This window comes from Metopolophium dirhodum, chromosome 4, assembly GCF_019925205.1.
Source record: "Metopolophium dirhodum isolate CAU chromosome 4, ASM1992520v1, whole genome shotgun sequence".
Lineage (NCBI taxonomy): Eukaryota > Metazoa > Arthropoda > Insecta > Hemiptera > Aphididae > Metopolophium > Metopolophium dirhodum.
In genome coordinates, this window is record NC_083563.1 from 26,647,949 (window position 1) to 26,665,024 (window position 17,076).

At 35.1% G+C, this 17,076-nt stretch overlaps 1 protein-coding gene across 5 annotated transcripts in view; it reads right to left on the reverse strand.

The window, feature by feature from the left end:
- Positions 1 to 979: 979 nt before the first annotated feature.
- Positions 980 to 17,076, reverse strand: part of LOC132943038 (serine/threonine-protein phosphatase 2A regulatory subunit B'' subunit alpha) — a 37,662-nt gene continuing 21,565 nt past the window's right edge. The window contains exons 1-13 of one of the 5 annotated variants that reach the window (XM_061011814.1): positions 14,768 to 15,245; positions 11,958 to 13,335; positions 5,891 to 5,988; positions 5,676 to 5,805; positions 5,501 to 5,604; positions 5,253 to 5,433; positions 4,532 to 4,775; positions 4,271 to 4,442; positions 4,068 to 4,194; positions 3,818 to 3,982; positions 3,713 to 3,742; positions 3,521 to 3,603; positions 980 to 3,092 (exon numbers count right to left, since the gene is read on the reverse strand). In XM_061011814.1, coding sequence (XP_060867797.1) covers positions 2,912 to 3,092; positions 3,521 to 3,603; positions 3,713 to 3,742; positions 3,818 to 3,982; positions 4,068 to 4,194; positions 4,271 to 4,442; positions 4,532 to 4,775; positions 5,253 to 5,433; positions 5,501 to 5,604; positions 5,676 to 5,805; positions 5,891 to 5,988; positions 11,958 to 13,118 — 2,676 coding nt within the window. In that variant the 5' untranslated portion in view covers positions 13,119 to 13,335; positions 14,768 to 15,245 and the 3' untranslated portion in view covers positions 980 to 2,911. Of the gene's footprint in view, positions 3,093 to 3,343; positions 3,389 to 3,520; positions 3,604 to 3,712; positions 3,743 to 3,817; positions 3,983 to 4,067; positions 4,195 to 4,270; positions 4,443 to 4,531; positions 4,776 to 5,252; positions 5,434 to 5,500; positions 5,605 to 5,675; positions 5,806 to 5,890; positions 5,989 to 11,957; positions 13,336 to 14,767; positions 15,246 to 17,076 lie in introns of those variants that run through there. The other 4 variants (XM_061011816.1, XM_061011813.1, XM_061011817.1 and 1 more) reach the window with 4 other exon arrangements.

The following is a 17,076-nucleotide window of genomic DNA, read 5'->3' on the forward strand; positions in this document are numbered from 1 at the left end:
ACTAAAAAATTTTTAAAAAATTTCTGTAAATAGCTCAAAAAGAGAAAAAAATAATTTTAAGATGCCGTAAACTATCTAGCTTAGTTTTGAAGTTCGTTGAAAATCCTAACACTGCAAAATTCCAAAAAAGTAAAATTTGTATTAAAAAAATCCTTCAACAGGTATCACCAACACTTAAGTTTGAAAAAAAGTAACATTTTCCAAATTTTTATCAAAGATAAAATATATATATATGTATAAATCACCATTTAAGTAATTTGTAAAGCAGAGTTTTAGTAGTCAGAAGAAGCTTTTTCTACATAAACATCGTTTTGGAAACTAAGTCCAATCTCTTCCCTAGGTAAAACTAACATTTTCGAAATTTTTTTATTGCAAAATTGTTACTCAACGATGCTGTAACTATCTAGCTTAGTTTTGAAGTTGGCTCTAAAATCCTTCCACTTCAAAATTCAGAAAAAGTAAAATATGTATTAAAAAGCAGTGAATATTAGAGTTTAGCAGTTCCAATTTTGTGTTGTTAGTTTTTATATTAGAGTGAATTGACAACCATCAAACTTAAAGGTTCTATATGGGCATAATATGGTATTAGTAATTATTTATTGTTTTACAGCAAATTTTTTTTCAGTATTTTAATTTTTAACAGAAATATGATATACCTAGGTACCTATTGAGTATGTGAATTATCAGAATTTAAAAATGTTCATATCTTGCTTTAAAATTAAATAGGTGGTACCTATTAAAAAACAGATAATGTTCTCAGAACATATTTTATGTTCTTACCTTTAAATTTGATAGTAAGTGCAGTCAAATAATAAAACCTAACAATACAAAATTGAAACTGCTGAACTCAAGTTTGTTGTGTTCAGCATATGTAGGACGGAGACAACACGTGAGATGTGTTATCCTCTTTTAATATTCAACTTATTAATTAAAACCCCAATAAGGGAACAAACAAATTACGACATGATACAAAAAAATCTTACAGTCTCTTATCATAGTTTTATTTTACACACAATGGTCAATGAATATTACACTAGTGTTTATAAAGGGCATATAATACTTAGGTACTTAAAAGTTAAAATTACTACCTCAATAATCTTAGCTCAAAAATTTAAAAATGTACAATAGTTTAGTAACTAAATTTTAGTTAGATCGATGTACACTATGTATGTTACGATAAAAGTACGAATATCAGTATATAGATACTACTAGCATCTAGCAGTAATTATCCGAATTCTGGCTGTTTACCGATCCAACTACATATAACATAAGATGGTATACATAATAATTCAGTTGGGAAAGTGGGTGCCATTCTACTGTAGGTCTAGAGTGGGTTACTGTAATTTATATGTTAAACTTAAATTCAATGATATAACAATATTGTATATAATTATTTATGACTTCAATTATTGTTATATCTATATATAATTATGTTACGTTCAAAGTTATATACATAAGTATAATTTAGAAATGTGCATGCTTTGGTAATCATATATTCCAAATTAAAGAAAATTCATGAAAAACAGGGTTGAAACGCTTAAATATATAATTTTGTTAATTTTTATTTATCACTATAAACAGATGAACAATCATACAATTGCTTACATAATTTTACAAAACATAAAAATATGTTTGATTTTTAATATTAGGTCATATACTATCTGAAGAAGACTACTTTAAGTAATTGTGTAACATACATGGGTAAGCATTAACTACAGTGCATTTGTGCTACTACTGAGTAAATGTCAAAAAACAAATCACATAAACTGTCAAACGATAATTCTAAATATAAAAAAATTATAGGAATTATTATAGATTAATTTATATTTTTAATTAGGTAAGAATATTGTTGAATAATGCTGTAGTTGTACTTTACACATACTTAAACATGTATAAATGTATAATTATAATAAGGTGTAAATCTATTTGAAGATCATCGAGGATAATTCAAAGATTCTACGATCAGGATTTTTTTAACCATTGAAAAAAATCAATGGTAATTGATTAGAAGATTAAAAATATGAATAAATATCACTTAAGATGAGTTGCGTTGAAACACTATACATTTAATATACAGCATACCTAATTAAATATTAGATTAAAATATTATATAAGTACATACAAGTATGATAGATTAGGTTTTTAATTGTCATAGTAAAACACATAATAAAGGAAAGAGAAAATTAGATTTTAATATTTCATACGATTTTGTTTTTAAAAATATGTAATTAATAAATAATGTCATTATTATTAGTACATACTATAATAACGATCTATTTTCGACTAGACTATGTTAATAATTTGGTTTTTTTATAACAGAACGGACACAACTCTTAAAACTATTTCAATAAGATTCGTATAACATATTAACAGATATTTTGGTTTTTTCTTTTTAATCATATTTTACATTATTATAAATAAACTACTTGTATTTAAAATTAATTTAACTAGTTAAAAATTGAATTAATTATTTACAATTTATAAATTTCATACAAAAAAAATATAATAATGACAAATATAAAATCTGGTACATGGCGCAATTTTAGACACCTTTTATAATGTTTTATACATTTTTGAAAACAACAACGATTAATCTTTCATAAATAAAACAAAATAATAATTACCATATTTAGGCTATAGCCTATTAACAAAAACACGCACATAAATTAATGTTATGTAACATTTTGCCAAAAATTATGAATTTAAAAGTTTAAGTAAACAACAGAAGAAAAACATGGGAACAAGAGGACAATATGAGCAACTATATTCTTTGGTATAATAATGTCAGCAATTCCCATTGTCACAAAGAAATAATGTGGTTGTGTTACTATAATATTACTACAATTATTATTATTATTATTTTTATTATTATTTATAACTTATTATTATGTATTATTATTGTGTATATAAATTAAATATCATCATCGCTATCACCAGCATAGTCAGACGAATCATTATCATCATACATAGTAGACGGTGAAGAGAAATCGGTGACCAAAACTCTAGGCTGATTGGATATTTTATTAAACGTACATGATTTTAATACATCATCCAAATTGGGTGACAGGATATCTTCAATATCAGTTCCATTTCTAAAAAAAAAATTATGGTATTAATGCTATTATAACTATAATCATTAATAACTATAATACAGAAGAATAAAACACAACAGTCTTTGTACAACATTAAAATGGTGTTATTACGGTGAGGTGATTAGAGCTACAGTGGTTATATAAAAAAATAAAACAATTGTAAGGAATGATCTAGTTAAGGGTGTGTTGCAAAATTATAGGATTGTGCTAATCAACAGTGGAGGACGGCACAACAGACCACAGACACTTACCACTGTCATATATATTTCTTCCTTCAAATGTCTTCGTCTGTTATTCTGTAATAATATTACCACCAATTTTTTTTTATATTTATAATATTTAGGTGGTAATGGAAAGTTGAAAACAATGCCTAGATTTCCATAAAGAATCCATTGGTCACATCAATATAATACATATGAAATACTTACATTTCTTCTGGTGCATCATTTCCACCTTCTTCAGCTACTAACATTTCATATTCTTCAGCAGCATATTTATCCCAGTCTGATGCCTGAAACAACAAAATGATTCATAAACTTACTGAGCATTAGACTAAATGATAACAAATAAAAGATATAACCTGACAACTCAAAGAACCTATAAAGATTAAGATAACTGACCTTATAATATTTATTCCCATTTTCGTTATGCTTGAAATTATACATTATCATATAAATACACAACGAATAACAGTTTAAAAATAAATTAAATTATATTTTACTTACTTCATTTTCATTATCCCTCTGTGAAGCAAATGGATCACGTTGTTCATGATCCAGATATTTTTCAAGGTTAAAGAATGTATCAAAAAATATCGGAGTCATTTTACATGTTTTGAGATCAGCCAATGATATTTTGCCAGTACACTTAGGTTTAACCATGTCAAGCATCTAAATTAATTTATAATAATGACAATGATGTAAACAATTACATTTAAAAGAGATGCTTATAGAAATATGTATTTCAATTTTATACCTGGCACAAACAATCCTCAAATGGTAGACATTCAATTCCTATGCTTTCCATTCTTTGCAATTGCTCGTCATAGAAATATTCAAGCTCGTACATTGACAAATAACCATCACCGTCAATATCCATGCATCTATAATAGATGTATAATCAAATGATGTGTAATATGGCATTAACATATTAAACATATATTTTGGTATTTATCTTACCTAAACCAATATTCAACTGCTCTAGGATGTCGTTTGTCTTCTTCGGCCATTAAGAACCAAACAAATTCAGTGTAACTCATTTTTTCTTCCATATAATTATTATTAGAATTCTTTTGCTTTCTCTTAGTAACAGTCCCAGAAAATATTCTGTCAATTATTCTTGTGGACAAAGCTATAAAAAAATGTATGCATTATATAAATTATAACAAATTAAATAATCTATAATAGTATGCGCAAAATGTCTATGCACATAAAACTAACCATGATCGCTATGTCGGGCTAAATCAGTTTTGCTAATAAATAAATCATGGTCACGGTCCAACTCCCAGAACTTACAGTATATGACATAGAAATGTTCATAACTGAAGTAAGCAGTCACTTGGTTAATGTCTTCTTCTTTTTCTAATAGGTCAATGACTCGCATTAGATCTGATCGTCTGATTTCTGCTAGACTAAGATCACCGCTCCATGATGTGTTAACACTATAAAATATCCTTGATATTACCTGGAATATAAAATTTACAAAAATGTATGGCATTAGTCAATTTGTAATATGTCTTGTATACTTGAGAAACTGTGTTTAAATAGTTTTTTAGTGGGCATTTAAAATATTAATAGTTATATAGTAAATACTAAATTAGAATAAAAATTTGATTAACGGCTTTTAAAATAAATTGTTAACCACAACTCTGGTCACCAGTTGTTCTAGTATGATTATATTCTATTATACTACTATCGCCTATTGATACTCTTTTATTATCTATTTATTGCATTAAAAATAATTTTAGAATTGATTTTAAGTAAAAAATACTAAAAGACAGTTTATTGTATTTTTTTCCGAAAATTGTTTAAATAGTTGTATATTTGCATCTATACATAATGTTTATTAATATTTAAAATTGAATTACAAACAAAAAGTAACTTTTTACAAGACTGATTTGTTTAAGTATAAAACAAATTGGTTGTATAATGTTTTAATTACCGTGTGCACATATCTAGAATGGAACTCTGGCGCAGTTTTCAGGAATGTTAAACCGGGATGTGAATCGACCACATCTTGGACTAATAAGATGAAGTTTTCCGGTGATAATGTTTGTTTTTTTGAGTTTCTTGCCAATATGCGTATGAATATCGATGGCAAGTCGTGACAAGAAGACCACACGCTGAGAAAAAAATCGATTTATTATTATTATGAGCGTTGAATAATAATAATGACAACAATGAACTTACTCTTTCCAATAATTAAGGAAGGTATTTACGTCTATGGTACTTGACAAGTCCCCGCCACAGGCAAAGAACAGCGGGTGCTTCCAATAAAGCGGACAGTTACACAACTGTAACACGCACGAAAAGGACAATATTGAAATATCGTATAAAAAATTATTATGATTATTATTATGGTTACCTTTGCGATTTGACCGAAGTGATGTTTCGAAGCTTGCGAATTCGGCAACGACATGAAAAAATCTGTAATTGTTTTGACGATCGTATCCCACTGCTGTTGACTCTCGGGCTTGCCGAATGGATAGTAGAATCTAAAACAAAAAGTTGAACTCAATACGCCTCCTATATTATAACATCGAGTGTCGTTGCGACACAAAAACGAATGCGTTAGTATACCTAGGAATGAATACGTTACGATTGGCCTTTGTATGTCTTTGTAACGTAGTGTGCGGTGGAGGCGCTCCAGGTTTCTGATTTGTTTCCTTCGAATAGTTCTGAAACAATACGATCGATTATTAACACGATCCTATCTCGTATAATCGTTTGGATAAAACGCTTCCTTTCTTCCCCCCCCCCCCCCCCCCCACGACTTGTGTGTCTCAATCAATGGCGGACCGTAAATAGGACCCACAAAACTGGAAGAATTGCCCTAATTATCTATTCTTATTACTAAATGTCTAAATATCACCAAAATATCGGCCCAATTTATGAACCCCCCCCCCCCCCCCCCGAATTTCCATATCAGCATACTGTTCAGCCCACCCTTGGAAGCAACAATTTTTTAAGCACATTTAAATGTAGGTAGGTATTGACATTAATTTTTAGAATGAAATACATATGATTTTATATAATACACGAGTCACGAATCGGAACGATAACGAATCGTCGTAAATATATATATACTACAAATCTGAATTATAAGTTATTTACATAATAATATATATTATATACTTCAACAGAGATAACAACTCACGATCTCCGACCATGAACATTACGAGCGACAACATAATATTATTGCCACCGAAAAACAAGCTCACGACTACGTCACCGCGTCCATAATATGTTGATTAAAATATTATCATAACACGAAGAGTTCGTCCTGCACGCGTTGAATTCATAATAATAATTAATATGTACAATGTACATAATAGTAGGTACACTCGTTATATATATATACAGATTTATTTAGATGTATATATAAGAACCGGGTGTCGTGCGTCTGCAGACTGCAATACGTGCGTATGCCGGTTGAGAGGGGGTCCATTATCAATTATTTTAAAAACGATCTTGTACGTGACCTAAAGACGCGGAGCGATTTCGTTTTACATAATCCGCCGATTACTCAATAACATATTATATAGGTACCTACAAACGGACGCGTAAAGCCGTATTCGAAATATTATGGTAATAAACAGTAATACAATATACTATAGTAACACGGTATACACGAAAAGAACACATGCCCATGAGTTGAGACAAACATAACTCGATTTTCACACGATATCGAAATAGTAGCGAAAGACGTCGAAACGTATAATTCTAAATTTTGGTTCAAATGGGTTTCTCCGCAGTCCGCAAGACTCGTGGAAATGGCATTTGACGAACGCATATTATTGAGTTGCAATACTATTGTATAATATAAATAATAATAATAATATAATTATTATGTTATAATAATAATAATAATAATACGTAGCATACTATATATGCACGTATTGTGCGTATATATGAGTACAATGACAATAATTATTATATTATATGCATCACAAACGAACGAACGGATTTCGAAAAATGAAAACCACCTCCCCCTCGAGTTAGCCGAGTACACAACTATCCTCTATGTATCACAGTCGACGCAAAGGCGTTTGGATATTTCATTTGATTCGAAAATTACGTGGACAGCTGCAGCTGCAGTGTGCGTATTGTATTATACAATATACATATATAGTTATATATATGATGTATGCATCAAATAGGTATACGTAATCGTAATGATGAAGGTAGCCGCTGTAATGTAGCGATGACCATGAAATCTAAATCGTTTGTGCCTATTCGTAATACGTCCGCGCCCTTTTTGCAAGCAAAACAAACCGTACCGCCGTAGTCAGTTCAACTAAACATATTATACTTATACAATATTACATATCCAGGCTGCAGATTGGATTAGATCGCTATTGTAATTTCGTACAAATTACACACAGTAAAACGATTCTTTCGTCTCCTCGAAACACACGAATTTCGTAGGTACGACAATGTACATTATTATACCTATTTGCCCCGCAGCCGATGACGTTCGCAGCTTACCCTAGCTTTAAATAAAATCTTTGTTTCTATTTAAACACGACTCGTATAGGTAAGTAGTATATATATAGGTAGGCCAAAAGTCGATCTGTGTTAATTTCCATTCAGCATTTGAACATAGATATAATGTTTGATGATGTATATACACTGCGATATATCGCATGTACCTATATAGTTACGAGCGTGGAGGCGGGCATATTAGTGTACGCCTATTTTATATATATTTTTTTAATATATTTTTTATTATCCATATAGTAGGCGGGCGGGCGGATATGTACGAGGACAAAGACAGGATCATGGCATCACTCTGTATAACGGACATGACCGCTGCCGGACAGCTGTGTCGTTATATAAGTATATAATAATATGCCCAAAACACGTATAGTACATTAACGTTTTGGTCGCATTCGTTGACAACTGCAAAAAGTAAATGGGCTGTGGGGAAGGGAACACGGACAATTAAATACAAACAAAAAATAACAAATTAACCTCCGCCGTAAACGATTTGTGGGCTTTATATAATCTATTATATTATTATTATTATTATTGAAAGTCACTACCGTCCGCCAATCTACGAGTTGGAAGGAAATCGTATTGCGAGCGATTTAAACAAAAACGATATTCGATTTATATGGCACGCGTACGTCTATATATATTACCATAATATACCATATGCGGTATCACCAACCTTGTTGTAAGACCTGGGCAATCGCCGTTTCCAGGGTTTGTACGGAAACCTGGGCTGCTCGTGAACCGGATCATCGTCCCCGACGCCTGAACCGTCGTGCCTTTGCAACACTAGCACCTGACAGGCGTAGCACCAAGACCGTACGCTCGTCACCATAGTGTCCCGACGACATATCTCACACCGCGGCGGCGGATGCACGTCCGGTGCATACTGCAAAAGTCGCAGCGTAAGTCACACGGACCGCGGCGAGAGGCGCATTTGAGGGGCGTAAGTCACACTGATGGAATTCACGCGTTTGAGCGGCGTAAGTGCACACGACGACGACGATATCGCACAAACGAGTGTTAAATTAGTATTATATCGCCGTCGTCGTCGTCGTCATCGGTCGGCCGCGGAGGACTGCGCGGAATGGCGAGCCCACGCGCGAAACGGCACCGCCGCCGCCGCCGCGACGGTATATAATTTACGCGGATATACGAAAACGAAACGACCTTAGTGAACAATTAAAAGAGAAGAACAACAAGCGAAATGCTGAATAAAAACAAACTAATAAAAACGCGGTAAACCGTTGACGGTCGCGATAACGCCGCGCAATACAATAATATTGTACATGTATTATTGCAGTCCAGAACGTATGCGCGACGGCGAGACCGCGTCGAGCGGAGGTCGCGACACAAAAGCCGTACGCGAACATCTGACCGAACGACTTTTTTCCACTCGCCAAACTCTCATCGCTATTATCATAACACTATTATTATTATTATGATTATTATTGTGCGCGACGAAGGCCGTACCACTCCGGTTCTGCAGCGGTTAGCGCGCGACGCGTTGACGCGTCCGACTGCGGCGGCGGCGGAATTATTATATTATATTATTATTATTATTATTATTATGACGATGTATTATTACTATTATTAAACCGAACACATGTTGACCCAGCGACTGTGAAACACATTCACTTGTGACTTTGTAAAATTAAATAGTAAAATATAAAAAAAACCTGCCTTGCAACATTCTCCCTCCGCCGCCGCGCGTTCAACGCCGACATCTATAGCGCGATTGCCCGCTCTGTTTTAATATTATATATGTGATAAAAAATGAAAACCCACTTATTAACTCTGCCGCGGCAGAATCCGACGGCGTCCATTAACCGTTTACCTACTGCGATACGAAATACGTTTATATATTATAGTAATACACGCGAGCTAGTCCTGTAGTAGGTACATTGCAACTACATCATATTATAACAACACAATCGCGATGTGTACGGTGTAGGTATGTATATAATATTATACAATATAGGGTTCAACGTCAAATGAGAGAACTCAAAAGCGTGAATACAAAAAGTGTAAACGGCACAATTCGCGGAAAAACAAATACAGCGAAAAATTATATAAACAAATTAAAATTAATTTTGATCGTGAAATGTAACACAAAAACCATATAAAAATAATATATTTTTACCATTTTGTGTTTTTTTTAAATATCAAAAATGTTTGTGTTCTATATAATATGTACTTGTAACGAAAAATTATATATAGGTATCCCTTTTGAATATTCAAATATTGACGTTGTATTATAATTTCTTACAACTTTTGATAGTTTTTCAGATTAACTCTTGAAACTTGTTTGTTTGAAATTGAATGTTAGTCATTTATCGTTTTTAATATTTAAATAATGTTTGTTGTTTTTAGAGTGCTTATGTTATACACTTCCAGGTTGTTGGATACAACTTTACAAGACCAGAGCGAACAACAGTCATATAACATTTTAAATTATCGAAAAAAAAAAACAATTCACTCATTTTGTATTATCGTTATTTGTTTCATTCTTTATTGCTTTCACTCTATATTGCAGACGGCATACCATGTAATAGGTAGGTAGGTACATAGCGTATAATAATACAATATGAACACGACATTGTGATGTCATGTTATTATACGTTTTGCAGGGTATACAAACTGCAGTGGGCGGAAAAGCGCATCCGTCAATAATAATTAATATGCTGATTTTACACACCACAACGTAAGTAGGCAGTGGAGTAGCCAGGGGTGTTTTGGATATTGTAACACTCCTCGTCAGCTGTATTTAAGTAAAAATTGTATTTACTAAACATATTTTTTTTTATATGCTTTAGATAGGTATCGAAAAAATATGTTGTCATATGGTTATTCTATTCATACTTGATATTATTATGAATATTGATTACTATAATAGAGAGTATGCACTGACCCCCCCCCCCTCCCCCTTAGTGATATTTAATTATTTAAATATAAAATTAAAACACCCCCTTAGAAAAATCCTGACTACGTGCCTGTGAATAGGTACCTATATTATATATACCACTTGCCCGTCGTCACATAGTGATCTCAACGGAATAACTTCGAACCGAACTCATGGTAAAGTTGTTCTTGGGTGTGCTCAAGTCACCTACCTCATCATCAGCACCACCCAATCTGGAAAAACTTATTTGATACACGTTATAAGTAAATAGGTTCCATGCCAGAGGCGACACGAAATTGTGGAGGCTTTGAAGCTTATTATTGTATATTTTAAATATTTTTACCGCCGCGCCCTTCATTAAACCAAAACTAGCAGCAGGGGCCATTAATAATTATAATATTTGCCATGATATTTGTGTTGAGGTCTTAAGATAATATATATTATTTATATACACACCCACCCACCCATTTCAAACATGAAGTAATTGCTTCAAATAATCCTATATTATCCCGCCGCTTCATATACCTATTCATATAAAACGAGCCTCACGCCGTGGAAACGAGCACGCGGCAATCCACGTGGTGATACCTTTGCCTCGTGCATAAAAATCACCCCCGAGGAAAACCGCACCCCAATATGTACCGAACTCTGACAAAAGCTTCGCAACTCCTACGTTGCGTAACCTATGTTGAAACTATGGTTTAATAATATATTAGGTACTTCATACTTATATTATTTTTATCCAATTTTACACGTCACATAGATAAAAATTAAAGTTCGTAAATACCTATATAACAGCAAGACTGTTATTATAGGAAAATGGCTACTGTAACTCTTAAAAACAAACATATTTGGATTAAAAAATATGACTTTAATAGACAATATCTTTTTACTCTATTAATTTCCGAATTTAGCGCATAAAAATAAGTTTTTAAAACTTCATTTTATGATTTCAATCGAATTATCAATGATAATTGAATATCAAACTCAATATAATATATATTATATAGTGATGCAAATATGAGTAAAATAAATAATATTTTCATCATTAATTTGAACAAAACAATCTATTGGCTTTGCAATTAGTAAACTATTCCCCCTCAACCCAGTGCACGCATATAATGGTTTTCGAAAATACAAATTTAAATTACAACTAACTATATATAGGAAACATCGAAATACCTATAATATTTTTGTTTGTGATGTGAGCGACTATATTTTATATTATGATATATTTGACAATAAACTCACTTGGATTTTGCTGTGCACATCCGAGCCGATGTTCTTCCACGACGACTGAGCCGATGAAGAATTGCAGACGGCAGAGTTCTTCATCAGTTCGGTAGGACATTTTTCGAATATGAGCACACGCTCGGCGACTGAACCACGCGTTAAAAACGGCCGAACCGGGTTGGACTGGTGGTGATTGGATCGGATGTTGGCTCGCTGGTGGTCGGTGAGCTCGGGATGCGGCACCTGTTCCTGTTGCCGGTGCGCGTGCTGGTTCCGCCGGGCCGAACTGAGCGCGGAAAGCCCGATGAGGAACTCCGGCTTGGAACGGTGGCCGGTCGCCGCCGCATCGTAACCTCCGGCGGCCGATCGCAACAGGACGCCCTCTTTGCTGGGCACGGCCGGCTTTTCGGGCTTCCTGTTCTCGACCACCGACCCGTTCTTCAGCGCGTCGATCAACCGCTGTTCCTCTTTGGCCACCTCGTCCATAAAGTCACAGGTGTTCTGCTGCGACTGGACCGCTGCCGATTTGCCACCGTTCCGAAACGGCCACGCAGGCCCGTCCACACCCTTATTGTCGTCTGCGTCCGGCGACGCCACATAGTTCCGCATCGGCGATGGCTTGCTGCAATACCTCTTGGCGGCACCACCTCCGCCGACGTTTTGCTTGCTAGCGGCGGCTTGCTGCTGCTGCAGTTGCTGTTGCTGTGGCTGCAGGTGCTCAGGGACGGGGCCGGTGGACGAGGAAGCCTTTTGTTCAAACTTTTGCAGCGCGTACTGAATGGACGATGCGAACGGCTTGGGCGACAGCGAACGCGACTGCCGGGCCGCCTGCAGCCGGGCCTTGTCCTCCACCACGAACTTGTTCACTAGCCGTTCCAGGTTGTTGGTGCTGTTTGGGTCGGCCATCAGCTGCGTGCCACGGTTATGGTGGGCCGGGGCCGTCACGTCTACCGGCAGTTTGGGTTGCGGCGTCAGCGCCGAGCCGAACTTGTCGGCTGCTGCCGACGAGTCACGGTGGCACGTCAGTATCTCGTTGGGTGCCAGGCCCCGGGCCTTCCACGTCTGGTATATCGCCTCCGCGTGGTCCGATATCTGTTTGGCGATGGCCGCTATGTCTTCCTCTGGTTCGGGAGCCATGTTACCTCCTGCGGCGGCCCGGTGGTTTGCTGTCGTGGTCATCGCTCGCCGAACCCAGTCGTGTACCGTTCAGCCAACGACGACGACGACTGCAGCGGCGGTCATGCGATTCTTCGGCGGTCGGCGCGACCGTCGGGGTGTGTGGGACACGACACTGCTACAGCGGCGGTGACGACGATGGGCCTCAATGGCGATGACGGCGCTCCGTCATGATGATCGTGTATATACCTGCGGCCGCACGTCTGTTATGATACCACACCTGAAACAGTATTTGAAATTACGGTTAGACTATTATAATAATATAATATATATAGTAACGCTGCTATATATACGTGATGCCGCAGCGTGTCAAAACAGTCACAAGGTAACTGTAAATAATATAAAATGCTTTTGTGCAACGACCTTCGATTCGAATCGGAATTATTTTACGAGCCGACTGCGTCATTTGGATATGAAGCGAACAAATTATATTCATTTTTACACATTATTTGAAACTAAACCATTTCCGATTCATCGTCGAGTTTCAAACGTTAGTACGCGAACGAGTAAAATTTTGAATTTTTAAAACGTGCTGATATATTGAGTTTTAACACGATTAGTGTATTATATAATATATTCTTAAATTCTAACGTACAGCTGAAATTACCGCATCTACATTAGTGTATTATAATTATTCTCTCGTGAGTTGAAAGTTGAGTTTGTATTACTCAATCACGTGCCAAAAAAAATGGTAAAAGGGATATTCCCAAAAACTTGACTATTTTTTTTTTTATAGTGTATGATTAGATATTTAAGTCTATACGGAAACAGTTTAGGTAAGTATATGAACACTTTAACGTAACATTATATTATGTTTATAATCGATTAACTATGAAGTAACGTAAAATAGCTTGATAACATAATAAAGTTGATTTTAAATATTCAGACAAAAAAAAAACTCAAATCCAAATGATTCCAAACGCGATTTTACAAAAAAATATTTAAACGTTACTTTAGACTTTAGAGTTTAGACACACTGCAGCTGTAGATTAATATAATATGTTGCCATGGGACGCAACTTCGATGCCGTTTTTTGTGAGAAAATAAACACCTATTTTCGTAATGACAAATCAATACGAAACTATAATAGTGTAAGTCACTCTCGATTTCACTGCGCTGCGTGAAGCGCATATTATATATACATATATATATATATATATATATAGGTACGAGCATAGCCGGTGTATACACAATAAGTACTTTCCACCTGTTTTTCCGTCGATTAAAAATCGTATTGTATCGTTATACCTCGTCACAATAACTGCACATCTCGGCAGAGTTTCGTTTACCACACTAAAAACTCATGCTCGATTGCACTTTCTATGTATACAATTTATTATTCAGTGTTCCGTATTGTCTGCCGATATTCCGGTAAAGTATTAAAAATATGAAATCAATTATTAAAACGGTGAATTGGAGTATAATTAAAAATGTAAAGCGATTAACCGTTGTATAACAAATTGGCAGACGTCAAACTATGTTATACAATATATTAGCTATATGTTAAGACAACTCTTGTTTCTCTGTAAACCAAACGTCAATATTCGAGCACCGCTAGGTACATAATATTATCGCTATTCGATCGAAAATACGGCACAGTGTATAAACTATACGATATATAATATTATTATATGTGTACACGATGCAATTACCGAAGAGTAGGTAGTAGTGTATAGTAGTAGTAGCAGCAGCAGACGAGTTAAAGGTCGCGTGCTCCAGAGGAAGGAAATGATTAACTAAGGGCGTTGTCAATTAATGTATTAGACACGCAAAAGGCAGCGGTGGCGGAGTGTCGTTTCCTCGGTGCGTATATACGGGCGTGCTGGCTGGCTGACGGTCTGGTCGTCTCTCTGTCACCTCCCTATCACTCTCTCTCACTCTCTGTCTGTGATGTACACGTAAATAATATAATAAAACCCAAGTGCGTAATGTAATTAAACGAACCACCAGCGAGATATTACATCGGTCAAATGAAAAAAAAAAACCGTCAAGCAATCGAAGGAGTGGACGATAAAAATAAAAACCAACGACGGCGACGACGACGATCGTCGGGAATCTCTCGTTTTTGCGATTTATCGAACAGGGATCGGACGGACGACTATCGGACGCTGGCGCGCGAGGGACAGGCAGAGCGGACTACTGCGGCCGAGGAAGTACCGAGTCGCCGTCGGCTGTGGCGGTGACGCCGACGGGTTGAACGTTTGACTCCAATCGTACAACACCGCCATAGTGGCGTTTCTATATATAGATCCGGCGGCAGTTTCTCTCGGTCCCATGTGCACATGGGTCGTCGACGAGTGGTTCGTCGTATAATACCGTATACGCGTATACTGAAACATGGTACCTATTACAGTATTACAATGCCGTACACAGAAATTTCCAGTTTTGAGTGGGGGGGGGGAGATTGAAAAGAAAAGTATACACATAATATAATCATAGGCACAAAAGCCTGATTTTTTTGGGGACTAAAGGCCCCCATCCTATAATATTTGCTAAAAATTATTATGATCAGTACAAAGTGAGTACTGACTTTTAAATTGAGGGGGTGGCTTGGCAGACTAAAGCCCCTCCCCCTATTTTCACCAATGTATATAATGTGATTTATAAGAATATTATTAGTTATTACGTTTTCTTAGGTACGGTGAAAAAAATGCCAAGTGACGGGGGTGGGGTTGAACACCAACGCCGCCGCTGTGGTATTATGGTATTTAATAACATATATATCTAGTTTAAGTATCTACTATACGATTGTTGTACCCTGCCCACGTGATGTAATATAGGTGTGTACAAGGCGATCCGTTCGATCACGACTACACTTATATATTATGTTTTATCGGTCGATTTTTTGCGATTTCTAAAAAAAATATTTTTTTATCGTTGTAGTATTTATAACTATTTAGATAAGTATTCATTGTTTAGGGTTTCTACTTTCTTTTCTTTTAAATCATCGATAATAATATAGCTGTGTCCTATATGATTTCACATTTTAGATCAGTCTTTTTTCTAAAAATGTCGATGTAAAAATACCAAAAACCAAACATGTAGATGTTTATAAGAGTGATTTAAAAGTCTTAATGAGCATTTTTTTTAAATCATAGAAGCCAACCAATTAAGCTAATAAAATAATAATTTAACCGGTCATCTCTGAAATAACACGATTCCGGTAAACTTTATATTAATCAAAGTCTTGGTTAAAAAAACCCTAAAGATACGTCCACAGGACAGCGGCATAGTGCGTAAAATTGAATTACGTTTTTAGCATACTCGTAGAATGATCGAAAAAGTGACTTGGCACGTTAGAATATAACACTCGAGATATCATAATATTGGTAATATCCAAATTATAGTTTCAAAAGATTTAAAACAGATAGTTTGTTACAAGGGTATTTTTGAAGTTTTTGCACATTTGCACGAGTGAAGCAAATTTGAAACTATAGAACTCTGTCACTCTGTGGCTATTATAATATTATAATCTGTTCAATTCCGTTTTACCTACATGTAACGATTATTGACAACTTATGGATTTTACATTACCCACACATGCGAATCCAAGCAATAACAACGGTAATCAGACGGCTGCTGGAACTTTTGAATACTTAGCATATTATGTAACGGTCGGAATATCAGAACACTTTATAACACAGTTAAAAATAACTTAACATGTAAAAAAATTCGTTTCGTCCACGCATTTCTTGGACATGGTCGTAAAACATACGTATCAATTAGATTTTTATACACTATACTGAATGTATTTTTAGGAACTATGATCTTCAAACTATATGATATAAATCAATGTTTTAAACTGTTTCAATTATTATTATTCGTTGATATTTGTTCTTTCGATAATTCAAATTATAAGCCTATTGAGTTGATCATTTTGGATTTTGTCTTCACAATATGCTGTGAAGTCTATGGTTAGATATCTAAAAAAAAAAACGGTTCTACGACTAGGTACCAAATA